At 41.1% G+C, this 16,140-nt stretch overlaps 1 protein-coding gene across 2 annotated transcripts in view; it reads left to right on the forward strand.

The window, feature by feature from the left end:
• LOC113399237 (double-stranded RNA-specific editase Adar) overlaps positions 1-16,140 on the forward strand; it is a 40,157-nt gene that overhangs the window by 6,456 nt on the left and 17,561 nt on the right. Inside the window, exons 1-12 of one of the 2 annotated variants that reach the window (XM_064219793.1) lie at positions 2,986-3,127; positions 4,482-4,644; positions 5,927-6,001; positions 6,283-6,405; positions 7,019-7,093; positions 9,095-9,227; positions 9,749-9,860; positions 10,808-10,894; positions 11,918-11,984; positions 12,995-13,166; positions 13,936-14,038; positions 14,100-14,251. In XM_064219793.1, the coding sequence (XP_064075863.1) occupies positions 3,086-3,127; positions 4,482-4,644; positions 5,927-6,001; positions 6,283-6,405; positions 7,019-7,093; positions 9,095-9,227; positions 9,749-9,860; positions 10,808-10,894; positions 11,918-11,984; positions 12,995-13,166; positions 13,936-14,038; positions 14,100-14,251 (1,304 nt within the window). In that variant the 5' untranslated portion in view covers positions 2,986-3,085. Of the gene's footprint in view, positions 1-2,985; positions 3,128-4,481; positions 4,645-5,926; positions 6,002-6,282; positions 6,406-7,018; positions 7,094-9,094; positions 9,228-9,748; positions 9,861-10,807; positions 10,895-11,917; positions 11,985-12,994; positions 13,167-13,935; positions 14,039-14,099; positions 14,252-16,140 lie in introns of those variants that run through there. The other variant, XM_064219792.1, reaches the window with a different exon arrangement.

A 16,140-nucleotide genomic window follows, 5' to 3' on the forward strand; every position in this document is an offset into this window, starting at 1 on the left:
TGACATTTCAAAACTTTTAAATTATCGAAGTTATCACGAAACTGATTTTTGCAGGCGCAACGACGTTATGCACGGATACTCGGTACAAAATAACGTCTTTTACAATTCTTGTCTGTCTGTCCGTTCGTTCCGGCTAATCTCTGGAACGGCTGGACCGATTTCGACGCGACTTTCACTGGCGGATAGCTCATGTAATAAGGAGTAACTTAGGCTACGACAATGACTTTATTGACGCGCACGGAGTCGCGGGCGCTTCTAATATTGCATAGGACTGGTTACATTTGTTGTGAAATAATTCGTGTTTCCTTAGACTCGGTGGAATCGTGTCGGCGTTACTCAAGTAGACAAATAATTATTTTTTTCTATATCTAAATATTGCGTCCATAGAAACTCGGCTCTTAACGACTCTACTAGTAACTCAATCGCTGATGATAATTATTAGTTAACGTGTGCAGCTCCCACTTTGATTCTGTTGTCGATTTTAAATTTCGAACTCTTTGTCTGTGTGTGTTGTGCGTGTCAACATCCAAACGGGTAAAAATTATAAATGAAATAGATATATTACGACGATGGTGTCGGTCGATGCCGAAATCAGACCTTATGGTCTGGTCTTACCAGGGTAGACCAGTTGATTACGCAGGACGTGTTATAGTGCAAGTGTGTGTGTGTGTGCGTGTGCGTGTGCGTGTGTGTGTGTGTGTGCAAACAGGTGCACTCTTTATTCCGTCAGTCTAATAATCCGATGGGGCGGCAAAACCACTGAGAAGAGTTCAGGCGCAGGACGCACCGCTTTACTATTTCCGAGACGAAGGAGTGTACATACTCCCAATTTCTGGTCTCTGAGCTGTCTGACAGAGCCCAGCACTGGGGCTTTAATAGACTGTTTTGACGAGGAATGAGTCAAAATGGTTTTTAGGGTTCCGCACCCGAAGAGTAAAAACGGGACCCTATTACTAAGACTTCACTGACTGTCCGTCTGTCTGTCTGTCTGTCACCAGGCTCGTATCTAAAGAACCGTTATAGCTAGATATGTATTCCTGTTGGCGCTATAACAACAAATACTAAAAATAAAATGAAATAAATATTTAAGGGGGGGGGGGCTCCCATGCAACGAACCCTTTTTTCTTGCCGCGTTATGTAACTTATTTAAGGTTCCGTTCCCAATATGAAATTTGTGTATCCACTGTCGATTACCTAATCAATGATACGGAACCATTCGTGCGCGAGTCCGACTCGCACTTGGCCGGTTTTTTCTTTTCCTAGAATTAATACAAAGAACGATAGACTTGTCCGTCTGTTAGTCGATTATGCATTACAAGTAACTCATTAAACATGACCACAGATAACATCAGTGATTAGATATTTAGTAATATAATGAACATTTGTTTGATAAAACTAATGACCTTTAAATTAAATAATGTTATTAAATGACTAGTCAACTTTAAACTGTTAATAATAATAAATATCTGACAACATCACGTACACTACTCATTATATAATAAAGGGTTTTCCATTAAGGGCGCTTGATCTTTGAAATGCAAAAAAAAATACATGTAGGAGAGATATTTGCAAAATTTTTTTTTTATTTGGAAGGTCTATCGACCCCATTATGTATGGAATATGACATCATTCAAATGACCGCCACGGCTTCGGTTGGTGGCGCGCACACGAAAGATCCAATTTTCGATGACTCTGGCGCACAAATCGGGCTGTATTTGATCGATGGCGTGGCGTATGTTGACTTTGAGGGCATCGGTGGTTTGCGGCTTGTTGGTTGTTGTTGCATTAGACCTGCGACTTAAGAAAACCCCACAAGAAAAAGTCCAGCGGGGTCAAATCGCACGATCTCGGTGGCCAGTTCACGTCGCCTCCGCGCGAGATGACCATGTCCAGAAATTGCTCGTGCAGAACTTCCATCGTAGCGTGTGCTGTGTGGCACGTAGCGCCGTCCTGTTGAAACCACATGCTGTCCAGATCCATATTCTCGATTTCAGGCCAAAAGAAGTTGGTTATCATCGACCGGTATCGCTCACCATTGACGGTGACGGCCACACCATAATCGTTTTCGAAAAAATACGGACCAATCACGCTTCCGGCCCAAAATCCGCACCAAACAGTCACTTTCTGCGGGTGCATTGCCACTTGGTGAACCTCGTGTGGATTGGTCTCGTCCCAAATACGGCAATTTTGCTTGTTGACATAGCCATTCATCCAAAAATGCGCCTCGTCGCTGAAGATGATTTTTTTGCCAAAATCGGCGTCAACTTCCAACTGCTCTAATGCCCAGTCAGCGAACACACGGCGCTGTCTATGGTCATTAACCTTGAGCTCTTGGGTCAGCTGGATCTTGTACGGGTGCAGGCTCAAGTCACAACGCAAAATTCGCCAAGTTATCGTCTGCGAAAGGCCGAGTTCCTGTGAGCGACGCGGAATTGACTGCCGCGGGTTTTCGAGGACACTGTCGCGCACAGCGGCGATATTCTCGGCAGATCTCGCTTTACGTTGACGCACGGGAACCGGCTGATTGTTAACTGACCCGGTTGACTCGAATTTGTCCACCAATAAACGGATAGTCGACTCGGCAGGACGATCATCGCGACCGTAAAACGGGCGAAGTGCGCGGAACGTTGCTCGAACTGAAGGCCCATTTTCATAAAACAATTTTATGATTTGCACGTGCTGCTCGACACTGTAACCTGCCATGGTGGTTTGGGAGGACGGAATGAATATAACACACTGCATTTGACAGCTGTCACTCAAACAACATGGCCGCAATCAGCTGTCAAAGTTCAAGCGTCCCTATTGGAAAACCCCTTATTAGTCGAGTATTTCGCGCACTGCACTGGTCGGGAACTGTTACAGCAGAATATTTGAATCTAAGGTTTCTCTTCGGTCCTTCGATTGGAACTTGGCGTTGTTGCTCGATAGAATTAATCGTCTTGACTGATCGAGGAAGTAATCGGTGTGAAACCGATCGTGTAAAATGAACATAAAAAATGTTAAGGATTGCGATTTGATTAACAAGAATCCAATATCGATCCTAAACGAATACACGAGTGGATTCGAGTTCAGGTGCATCGGTAAAATGGGTAGTGAACATTTACCTGTATTTGCAATGGAATTAACGGTAATTATTTATGTATTTTTTATATTTATTAATAGTGATTGATGAATTTCTTACATCGCCAATGCGCCACCAAACTTGGGAACTGGGAAGTCGACCTTGAAGCAACACGTAAAGCTGTTGATCGTTTGTTTTAACTCTGGGCAGAGACTGATATGTCCTTTTTAATGACATAAATTGGCGGATAGCCTAATGTGCTGTCTGACGGTGAGTGATTCTCCGCTCATGAACATTGATCCTGTAAATTAACCGTTCCTTACATAACCAATAAGAGCCGAGATGGCCCAGTGGTTAGAACGCGTGCATCTTAACCGATGATTTCGGGTTCAAACCCAGGCAGGCACCACTGAATTTACATGTGCTTAATTTGTTTATGATTCATGTCGTGCTCGGCGGTGAAGGAAAACATCGTGAGGAAACCTGCATGCGTCTAATTTCAACGAAATTCTGCCACATGTGTATTATGTGTATATTCCACCAACCCGCATTGGAGCAGCGTGGTGGAATATGCTCCATACCTTCTCCCCAACGGGAGTGGAGGCCTTAGTCCAGCAGTGGGAAATTTACAGGCTGATTATGTTTTATTTATGTTTATATGTATACATAACCAATGCACCATCGACCTTGGGATATGTTATGTCCCTTGTGCCTGTAGTTACACTGGCTCACTCACCCTCCAAACCGGTCTACAACAGTACTGAGTACTGCTGTTTGGCGGTAGGATATCTGATGAGTGGGACAAACACACCAGACACAATTGTGCATAGCCCTACTGCCAAGTGAAATCTATACGTATATTGAAATTGGAGTGTCTGTTTGTTATATTAAAATAACCGCTTTTTACCAAATGCATATGTATGTATATGTTACTGTAAGCTCGAGCTAAGGTGAATCTTAAGATTTTCCAGTAAAACCTAAGATTTACCGACATGAGTTGGTAGATGTAAGTATTTATTGTAAAGGGACGACTTTTTCGGACTTTTACCATTCCAACCTAACACGTAAATCCTAAGATTTACCAAGTGAATGATGGTAAAAGTTCGATTCCCAAAGTCTTATGGACATTTACCATTCATAATCGGTAAATCTTAGATTTTACTGGAAAATCTTAAGATTTACCGTAGCTCGAGCTTTTACAGTAACATATACACGGTACATATACCAAAATAACATTTTTTTTTCAATTATTGCCTGTCTGCCTGTTTGTTCCGGTTAACTTTTGGAACGGCTGGACCGATTTCGATGGGACTTTCACTGGCAGATAGATGATGTAATAAAGAGTAACTTAGGCTACAACAACCACTTTTTTTGTTGAATTCAAACGATAAATTTTATTAATATAGTATTATTTATATAGGTGGCGGATATGACGTTTGAGGGTTGGGGTCACAGTAAGAGGGATGCGCGAGCGTCCGCGGCGAGGACTTGCTTAAGTGCTCTGTTGGCGAGAGCGGGACGGGTCCTCCCTAATCCTGGTCCGCAGCCGGATTTCACAAGCGACGAAGCACCTAAGTACCCGGGTAAGTTAGCCGTATAGTATTGAAGACCCAGCTTAAAGTAAATAGGAACGTCAAATAATTAACAAAATTTAATATAGTTTACAATATTTATTTTTCCAGTTTTTGTTACAATCATCCATTACCTTCCGCTTTTCAAGCCAGATTAAAAATTCCCTGCTGAGAGGAATGTGTGGTGTTACTCGAATGGATAGAGTAAGGAATGAGTACATAAGAGGAAGTTTGAAAGTGGCTCCGGTAACCGAGAAGCTATCTGGAAACCGGCTGTCTTGGTATGGGCATGTTATGCGGAGGAATGAGGACCATGTTGTGAGAAAGGTTTTGAGAACGGATGTGGATGGATATAGAGGTAGGGGACGACCCAAGAAACGATGGATGGATTGTGTGAAAGACGATATGGTTAGAAATAATGTTACTTGTGAGATGACGTCCGACAGAGAAGTATGGAAGAGGAAGACATGCTGCGACCCCAAGTAAAATTGGGATAAGGGCAGGAGGATGATGATTAACAATTCCCGTCAAATTCAAAAATATTCTTCCTCTACTTTTATTATAAAAATGTCCAACCAAAAAGTATTCATCACATTTATATAATTCTGTGATTGAATATAACTCAATAGCTGAAAGCTATACAACCTTAAATGATTATTTATAAATATTTTATATAAAATAATTTATAGGCTCACAGCATATAGTGATGTCTAATGAATATAAGGTATAAATTTAAAGAAATCGAGATATTAACTGTTGCTTCTAAATATATATTCTGTAATGTTATGTATGTACGGAAAAATGTTAACGATTTCATGAGAAAATGTGATTCTCATAGCATCGGTACAAGGAACAAACACAAACTTGTTACTCCTGTTACTCGACTGCATGGAGTCAGTAACTCTGTTGTGGGGAAATATATACTGTTCTACAACAGGATCCCAGAAAGCGTTCAAAATGCCTCTGTTGCCAAATTTTTAAAAATTGTTAAGGAACGCGTTCGCTTGTGTGCGAAAGGTTACTATACAGTTAGTGAGTTTATGATTGATAGCACGCCTTGGGAATGAAACGATCGTCTCCTGGCTGTTTCTATTCATATTCAATATATTTACTTAATTAGATTGACAAAAAAAAAGACCCGCTGAGTTTCTTTCGCCGGTTCTTCTCAGGTCAGGGTGTTTCCTCTTCCGAACCGGTGGTTGTGTTTAATTTGACCATCAATAAGTAAGTGTAATGCTTCTATATCGAATGAAGGAATTTGAGTTCGAGTTTGATTTTTTTTTTTTTGTCGTAGTGTCCGAGTTCCAATGCATCGAAACGAAAATACAGCCGCCGGACGGTAACGGTAACAAGGCGACTCCACCACCGGGTGAGTGAATAAAATTAAATTATAAATAATATAAAATAATATAAAATATTTAATTGTAAAATTATTAATATGGAAGAAAGCTTTGCTCGTTTTAAGTTAATTATTAAAAAAAAAAAAAAAAAATCGCCATCGTAGTATTTGTTCGTCTTTGTTAAGGCAAAGGTATCTCCACAGTACCATAAATAAATAAACGATTAACTAAGTATTTATTATCTGCTAAACAAACTTATCCAAGTTATAGGATATTTGGTAGAGTCAGCAAAAAAGTTTTTTTCTTACAGGTCTCTTCGGTCCAGCCGTGTCGCCGGTACTTAAGAGCCCCATAAACATGCTGTACGAGACCTACCCCGGTATCACCTTCCACTGCTCCTTCGGGGACGGATCTCCCCTGGACACGGCGCAAGGTATGTTACAAGAGATTCAATATAGTATGGGAGTTACAAGACTATGTTAGGAATATGTTGATTATGTTGTATGATATCATACTATGAGGCTCGAGGCTGGTTGTCAGGTACTGAGGGGAATATTACGTGATCGTGAATATTGACCAATTTAGAACTGAGATGTGACGTCTCTTGTGCCCTGTTACACTGGCTCACTCATAATTCAAACCGGAAACGAAACTAAATATCGCTCTCGAGCGGTAGAATTTGTGGTCAATTTATGTAATAGGAAGGCTGATAATTAAATGGACTCCCTGATGGTAAGTGGTCACCATCGCTGTATAATATATTAATGTTTTCTTATATATGTCAATGCGCCATCGGTTTTGGAAAGTTAGATTAGTTTGGCGGTAGAATGTCTGATGCGTGGGTGGTACCTACCCAGACGGGCACAAAAGCCTACCACCAAGTCGTGTTATAAGGTTATAGTGTCTAAACAATGGATGCATAAGCGTCAATAGCGTTATAATTCACGGGTCGCCCAACGATGTCAAGAGTCGCAGGTTCGACGCTGAACCCTTGAGCTATTGTCTTGCTTTGAGCTTAATAAAAAAAAAAACTTGTTTTATTACAGCACCCGTTACGCTGAGCCACAGCATGCGCTTCAAAGTGGTCTGTCAGATAAAATACCAGAAGTTCGAAGGTTACGGTGAGTTGTACTTGATCAAAGTCAAAGTCAAAAATCTTTATTCAATATAGAAGTGTTTACACTTGCTTATTGATAGTCAAAAATCTACCGCCGGTTCGGAATTTAACACCTCGGACCTGAGAAGAACCGGCGGAAGAAACTCAGCGGGATATTTTTTTTTTTTTTCCATTTTGCATGTACAATAATAATGATATTTTAGTTATTTGAAACAGCCTGGAGGCGATCATTTCATTCCCAAGGTGTGCAGTCAACTAAAAAGTCATTAGTGTTGTAATATCCTTTAGCGCACAAACGCTCTTTAACGATTCTTTTGAATTTTATAATTGAATAATTTTGAACGTTTTCTGGGATCCTGTTGTAAAAACGTATACATTGCCCTAAAAAAGAGTTACTAACCCTGTGTAATCGGGTACTTGGAGTAACAAGTTTATTCTTGTTCCTAGTGTTAATAGAATGTACGTCACAATTTCTGGGAAAATCGTTTATGTTTTTGCGTACATTATCAAAAACAAATTGAGAAGCGACAGTCATTATTTTAATTTCTTTAAATTTACCTCTTAACGAATCTTTTGGGCCCAGGTTATAAATTGCACGAATAGCCCTCTTCTGCAGTACAAAAATGGTATCAATGTCAGCTGCATTACCCCAGAGTAGGATGCCATACGACATTATACAGATAAAATAAACTTCAATGGTTTATACACTTGAATGTGAATCAGCTTCGATCCTTAGTTTCGCTTTGAGACAAAAAGCACGTTTGAATCGTCGTACAGTAGTATAAGTTTACTTAAAATCTGTTTGGAATGTTGATTATACTGGAAATGCATTAGACTTCGCGTTCCGAACACTCGAGTTCGACTGAACTGAACTGCAGTCCGTACACCTCACTTAGTGTCGCTTCGTCATCCATTCAGCGCGGACGTGCGTGTGTGATTTTCAACTTCAATAATAATTCATTACCTTGATAATAAATATTAATTTATATAAAGACGTCATTCTACAGTCTAAGATTAACGAAACGCGTAAGCGCCATGAAATTCACGGCGCTTACGACGTTATGGTCGCGAGAAATATATACCCTATTCTCTGTAAGCGATCTAGCGCTGTATTTTAACAGTTTGATTAGATGACACAATTAATATTTATCGCTGCAGCGAACTTCAGTTCTAACCCTTGACGGTTATTTGAATAAATTGTTTACGTGAACGTTCTTGGAATTGGAATATAATTATGTCAATTCTCAGTTACTAGTTTCCACTAAACAAATAATATATTTGAAAAATCTACGTTTCTTTATCGTATTATTTAGTGATATTTTAGTAAATCAAATATATATTTTAGTATATCGGCATGAAAATAAATGCCTTACGTTTAGGATAAATCAATTCAAAAACTTATTAATTTAGAATTGTCATTGTGTTTAAAATTGCGTTGAAACCGACAACGCCCCCCCTCACAACCATGTTCGTTACTGGTAGGGCGTGGATATATTCCGTATGAATATATATGTGTTTAAATTTAAAATGACGTATGTATCCTATAAAATCAAAATTCAAAATATTCTTTATTCAAATGGTCTCACAAAAGCACTTTTGAATCGTCTATTTTCAATGTAAATCTACCACTGGTTCGGGAAGGAGATTCCACCGAAAATAACCGGCAAGGAACTCAGTTACGGTTTAATTAATTATTAATAGGCATTGTTAAATCAGCGGATTAGTAAGCTGAAGTGGCAGTGGGCTGGCCATATTTGTCGTAGAACCGATAACCGTTGGGGAAAACGTGTTCTAGAGTGGAGACCGATTCTCGGCAAACGTAGTGTAGGACGTCCTCGGGCACGGTGGAGTGACGATTTGCGCAAGACGGCTGGCAGGAGCTGGATGCGAGTTGCCGAAGAAAGACCACAGTGGCGTGCATTTGGAGAGGCCTATGTCCAGCAGTGGACGAATGCGGGCTGATGTGTGTATGTGTATTGTTAAATAATTCAGTTTATGATTTCAGGGTCAAGCAAGAAGCTAGCGAAGTTAGCGGCCGCCCGGGCAGCCCTGGGCGAGATGTGCGAGAAGACCATGTCGCACGCCAGGCCCGTGTCCTCGGACGGTCTGCCGCAGCTGCTGGCAGATCACGTCGCAAAGTGATTCTATTTCAATATTTATTTGTTTGTTAAAGGGGAGCGGGGGGGGGGGGGTGTAGGTTCTAGGTGTAAAAATGTAGCCTATGTCCTTCCTGGGGTTCAAGCTCTCGTACGAAATTTCAACATAATCGGTTCAGTGGCTTAGCTGTGAAGTGTAACAGAGACAGAGTTACTTTTGCATATAATATTAGTATAGATACAACACTATTAAAATTAACCTAACTCCACATCTAGTATCCAAAAATTCGATATTTATAGGAGCTTTTAGATCTCGACCAATGATATCGCGTCAATTCAAGGTCAACGTTCCCTATTGGTCTATGTTCCTGCCGTTGGCGATCGGATATTATAAAATACTAGCTGGACCAGTGGCTTTAACCGCACGCAGGCACAGGACTATACACACTTCCAACTTTGAACTTTAATGTGTTAAATTTTGTTAATAAATATATAGTTTCAAATAGGAATTTAGTGAATATTTAAACTATTTTTTTTTTAATTATTGTAATTTTATTTTATAGATTGGTCAATGAAAAATTCAACGAGATGATGCGAGGTGACCTCGTACATTCCAAGAGGAAGGTCCTCGCCGGTATCGTCATGACCATCGACAATAAATTGGAAGGAGCTAAGGTTAGTTTTCAAAATTAACGTTTATTTTTTTGTCAACGGTAGTTACCATGGCTTAATACACACATTCCGGTGCCGACTCCGACACATTCCGCTGACACCGCATTTAAGAAGACAATGGGCTACATATCATACAAATTCATTTAATGACATATTATAGTAATTAATTTAGTCTGAATCCAGTTTTCAATCAGTAAAGTTATGTTTTTGTATAATTAATTGTAATAAATAATTTTTTTTAAAAAGACTTTCTCCGGTCGTCATATCATAACTCGGTACGTGTAGAATTATTTTTGAAACGTTAGAAATGTTCACGAATAACGTTATTGATATTTACTGGGTTGTAGGGCTTTGTGGTAGTCCGTCTTGGTAGACACACTCATCAGATATTCTACCACCAAACAGTAATACCAAGTATTGTTATGTTCCGGTTTGAAGAGTGAGCCAGTGTAACTTACGGGCACAGGGGATATCTTAGCATTGGCGATGTAAGGTCTGAGCGGTGGTGACCACTTACCATCGGGCGTCCCGCTCACCTATATAATAACCGAAATCGAAATCACGAACTTTTGGTAATTCATGTTATATTTTTAGTGAAATGTACAGGCTGTTAATTGAGAGTTTATTCTACTGAAAACACTATTTTTCAAGTTTGGAGTTCTTTGTAATTTTACTAAGAGTCCGAAATCAAATCAAATCAATTTTACTCAAGTAAACTTCACGACGAAGCGTTTTTGAATCGTCGATATTAAAAAACTACCACCGTTTCGGAAAGCAGCCTCCAGCGAGAAGAAACGGCAAGAAACAGATTTACAATGCTGTTTTTTTTACTTTTACAATAATCAGTGTCCTGTGAGACGCGAGCCCAAATGGCGGGCGTTTTTTTTAACCAAAAGTACTCTTTTAATGACTAATGAGATTTATTTATTAATTCAGTGTTAATTTTCCAGGTGATAGCGGTGACCACCGGTACGAAGTGCGTCTCCGGCGAGCACATGTCGGTTCGCGGTCGAGTCGTTAACGACTGTCACGCCGAGGTATAATAATAATAATAATGTTTATTTCATCAATAACCAACGCGGTGCAATAACATCGCAAAGGTCGACTTCTTCTTTTGAGCGAGAACAAGTCGCTCTTCCTTAACGCACTTAAACTTTAATTCAAAGTTAGAATATGAAACAAGCTAAGAGTTACGAAAATACTAATGAAAATAGTTAACGGTAGCAAGGCGCGCGCGCGTGTGTGTGTCTCTCTGTGTGTGTCTGTGTGTGTGTCTGTGTGTGTGTCTCTCTGTGTGTCTGTGTGTGGATCTCTGTGTGTGTCTGTGTGTGTGTCTCTCTGTGTGTCTGTGTGTGTCTCTCTGTGTGTGTCTGTGTGTGGATCTCTGTGTGTGTCTGTGTGTGTCTCTCTGTGTGTGTCTGTGTGTGTGTCTCTCTGTGTGTCTCTGTGTTTCTCTCTGTGTGTGTCTGTGTGTGTCTGTGTGTGTCTCTCTGTGTGTGTCTGTGTGTGTGTCTCTCTGTGTGTCTGTGTGTGTCTCTGTGTTTCTCTCTGTGTGTGTCTGTGTGTGTCTCTCTGTGTGTGTCTGTGTGTGTGTCTCTCTGTGTGTGTCTGTGTGTGTGTCTCTCTGTGTGTGTCTGTGTGTGTGTCTGTCTGTCTCTCTCTCTCTCTCTCTCTCTCTCTCTCTCTCTCTCTCTCTCTCTCTCTCTCTCTCTGTGTGTGTGTCTCTCTGTGTGTGTGTCTGTGTATTTTAACAAAGTTTTGTTTATTTCTCTATATTTGACTATATGTCGTCTAGCGGCTTCGCTTGCGTTTTAAGGGTATACAAAGTACCCTATGTCCTTCCATGGTAAGACAATAAGTTTTGATGGGCAAGATCGGCGCCGTGTGAATTCATTCAAGTGTCCTAGAAATCGTTGGAGAACTGCACCCTTATTTTTCATTTTCTAACTTTTAACCTTAACTTCGAAGACGCCCTCCAACTAAGCGAAAAGCCTTTGACTTTGATAGCGACGACTCTGTCTAACTTTTTATTGTATTTCTCATACGTATTTTGGTCACAGGTCGCAGCCCGACGATGTCTGCAGAGGCACCTCTACGCGCAGCTGCTGATGTACGCGAATTCCTCAAGTAAGACATCGAGAATTAATAGATCCTTAGAAGCGGGTATTGGCACAAAGATGTTGTATTCCGTCAACGATCGGGTCGTACCAGGTTCGAGTTCGGGTTGTTTCAGTAAATAAATGTTGGTTCTCTGTCGAGAAATTTTAAGTATTCGCAGTTCTGTGATACTTTTATCACCCCGTACTTAAAGTTATCTAGATATGCAGAGCCGTCTCAAGTTATGCTGGGGCCCTTGGGGACCCATGAATTTGGGGCCCTTTTGGTAGGTATTTACTACCATGTACAAATAATTTGCTTATGGCCTTGAGTATAGTTTCAAATAAACGGTGCGTTAATTTTCGTATATTCGTAGGAATCTGATTGGTTGTGAAGTCTTATGGCTATTTTATGGCCTTTTTTGATAAATATGTTACGTTGTTTCTTACAAATGTCTAACTTTCGAAAATATACATAGCAGTCGACGTGATCACGACCGTGTGAAGGAAACTGTTGGCTCCTCGGGGCCCTCGCAGGACGGGGGCCCCGGGCACGTGCCCCGTGGGTCCTATGGTAAAGTAGATAAAATAAGTTTAAGAGTTAATGTGTACTCTACGAGCCTGTAAACGTATAGAGTTTCATAGTATCATGTTGGATCTGTGTCTGTTCTGTTACGTTAACGGAAAGCAAATAGTGTGTTTTTTGTAAATGTATCACCAGTGTGGTATTATTGGCATGCCATTGCCAGTTACTTAAATAAATAAATATCGGACAATATCACATAGATTACTAGCTAAAGCACTTGTGTTATGGAAAATCAGAAATAACGACGGCACCGCAAACACCCAGACCCAAGACAACATAGAAAACTGATGATCTTTTTCTACATCGACTCGGCCGGGAATCGAACCCGGGACCTCGGAGTGGCGTACCCATGAAAACCGGTGTACACCCTACTCGACCACGGAGGTCGTCAATTATCCTTTTTACTGGAATATGTATTCTGACGAACGACTTATACGAATATTGTACAAATGCAGATCCCACAGTCGCCATCCCCGAGTCGGACCTCGAGCCGGTGCCGGGCGGCGGCTACCAGCTGAAGCCGGACCGGCAGCTGCACCTGTACGTGAGCACGGCGCCCTGCGGCGACGGCCGCATCTTCAGCCCGCACGAGCACCACGAGCCGGAGCCCGACAGGCACCCCAACCGGTGGGCGAGTCGCGGCTACGTATACTTTGTTGGATTCCATTCGATTTAATGTTAATCGGTTCCGAACGTAGATTCTAACCGGCAAGAATTCAGACGCGGTAGAACGGTCCGGAGTCTGACGCTTCCTAAAGTGAAGTGGTCTTATCTTTTTAACAGTATTTCAAATGATGTTATTAAATCGTCAAAAATATTGAACTTTAGACTGTGACAACTCTAGAACTAATTCTTCATTGTTTTAGAATATATATAACATTAAATTCACATTAGCAGCCTGTAAATTTCCCACTGCTGGGCTAAGGCCTCCTCCCCTTTCGAGGAGAAGGTTTGGAGCTAATTCCATCACGCTGCTCCAATGCGGGTTGGTGGAATACACATGTGGCAGAATTTCGTTGAAATTAGACACATGCAGGTTTCCTCACGATGTTTTCCTTCGCCGCCGAGCACGAGATGAATTATAAACACAAATTAAGCACATGTAAATTCAGTGGTGCCTGCCTGGGTTTGAACCCGAAATCATCGGTTAAGATGCACGCGATCTAACCACTGGGCCATGTCGTCCATCAGAATATATGTAGCTGATTATTATTGTTTTTTAGGAAGCATTTTTATTGATTTACTAAAAAAATATTAAAGGCTCTACATTATTGTATATACGACGGGCATTGTCTTAACTAATGTAACAATTTATTGAGTTTCTTGTCGGATCTTAAGTGTAAAGGCCTAAGACCCCCCCCCCAACAACTAACATCCCACTGTGAAATGCCTGCAGGTTGGCCCGCGGCCAGCTGAGGACGAAGATCGAATCGGGAGAAGGAACCATACCGGTTAAGAATTGCATCAACGTGATCCAAACATGGGACGGCGTGCTGCAGGTAGGTCCGGCGGCGCCCGCGCGGGCCCCCCGGCCCGAGTACAGTACGTGTGCGTGCGCAGGGCGAGCGGCTGCTGACCATGTCGTGCTCGGACAAGGCGGCGCGCTGGTGCGTGGCGGGCGTGCAGGGCGCGCTGCTGGCGCGGCTGCTGCGGCCCGTGTACCTGCGGGCGCTCGTGCTGGGCTCGCTGCTGCACCGCCACCACATGTACCGGTCGGTCTCCTCTCGTGAACGGGCGCGCCCGTAAATACTACACTAAACTAGTTTTGCAATATATACTTGGGGGGGGGGGGGTCTTCCTTGGTGCTATTAGTATCTATTAGTATAAATTAATTAGAGAGCTGAGGGTCAATTACTTCGATTTTTGCTAATGACATAATTGATTGCTTTTTTTTTAATTACTCTAAAGGTAATAAAAGGCGTATTCGTAAAATTTTATATTTAATGTTAAACTATGTATATACGACTTTATATATTTCCACAGCGATATATATCGGACATACTAAAAGAATAAATACGGTTATATTATCCTATTGAAAATGGCGACTGTTGGCGCGTTGCTAGAAAGTATTTACCGCGTGCTCTGAAACATTAAAAAATGTGTATTAAAAATTTGGTCCGAATGAGGTTCGATCTTCGCTATTCATAAAAAAAAAAGTATAAATAATCTATTAATATTCAGTCCCGTCTTAAGTGCTAACGGTGCCCCAGTGCAAACAGTGTATTGACGAGCTCAGCCATCACCTCTATATAAAAACTCGGGACGCTCGACAGAAGTGAGAACTTGTGGGTTAGAGTGAGCGAGGGGAAGCCTGCCTACTTCTGCCCTATGCGTAAGAGAAAGGGAAGGCAGAGAGACTGGCGTCGTAACGCGTTACGTAACGAAGCGGTTTAGCCTCCCATTAGAAGTTATCACTTCAGAAATTCAACGGTCCAAGACTTTTTTGAATAAAGTATATTTTGATTTGATTTTATTTGAGTTAATACATTGGAATTGTATTTTTAATCTCTCTCGTGGCGGCCCCGGGGCTCTTGGACCGGTCTTCTAAATGCGGCTCTTGTATAGGGCGACCAATTATGTCTGGTTTTCCATTATTTAATTTTGCATATTAAAAAAATAAAATGGGTATTTTTTTTTTATGTCAATTATTGTCGCTGATTCGTGTCAAGCAGTAACAAGTCGGTGTAAATCATTTTTAATAAACAGTGAGATATTTTAACTAAGATAGTTCAGTCACCGATATATATGTATACTAGCTGTGCCCGCGACTTCGTGCGCGTTTGAATTTAACAAAAAGTTCTTGTTGTAGCCTGAGTTACTCGTTATTACATCAGCTATCCGCCAGTGAAAGTCCCGTCAAAATCGGTCCAGCCGTTCCAGAGATCAGCCGGAACAGACAGACAGACAAACATTTAAAAAAAAAAGTTACTTTGGTATATGTACTGTGTATTGAGTAAAAAGTGGTTATTTTAATATTACAAACAGACGCTTCGATTTTATTATTTATGTATAGATATGTTAGTACCTATTTACAAGAAACGAACGTAGTGCTCGATCCGAAACCGAACAATTTCTTTAAGAACGCCTTGACTTTCGAATCGGAATTCACTTGAACGGCATATACGTGTGGTCCAAAAGTATTCGCGACGTTTTCACTGTAGCTGTTCTGTTCTCTGATCGAGTGGTTTATAAAACCGCCGCCATTTTTGACGAACGTGTTAATTTCTCTGACGACGGTCACCGCCGGTGTATCTGTTTGCGACGAGAATAATCTTCGTATTTTCGATATTATGTTATCATTTGTCTGTTTCTTAAGGAATCGTTTCGCCCTGTGAACGTTTGATGGCATCTGTGTTTTTGGGTACGTGTGTGGTTCCATGTTTTGAGGGGTTTCTTGTGATTTTTGGTTCAGACGGTTTGGATTTTTAAACGAACTCTGTCTGGTATTCAGATCTTCTAATTTTGAATTAAATGAATTTCTGATAGCGTTAGTTGGTGTGGTCGTGATGCGTGTATTTGAAAGCTGTTCTGAATTTGTCTGTGATGTCAATCGATAGACGTAAAAGCGGATATTGTGCGTCTTATCGTCACCTGTAAATAA

This window comes from Vanessa tameamea, chromosome 29 (assembly GCF_037043105.1).
Source record: "Vanessa tameamea isolate UH-Manoa-2023 chromosome 29, ilVanTame1 primary haplotype, whole genome shotgun sequence".
Lineage (NCBI taxonomy): Eukaryota > Metazoa > Arthropoda > Insecta > Lepidoptera > Nymphalidae > Vanessa > Vanessa tameamea.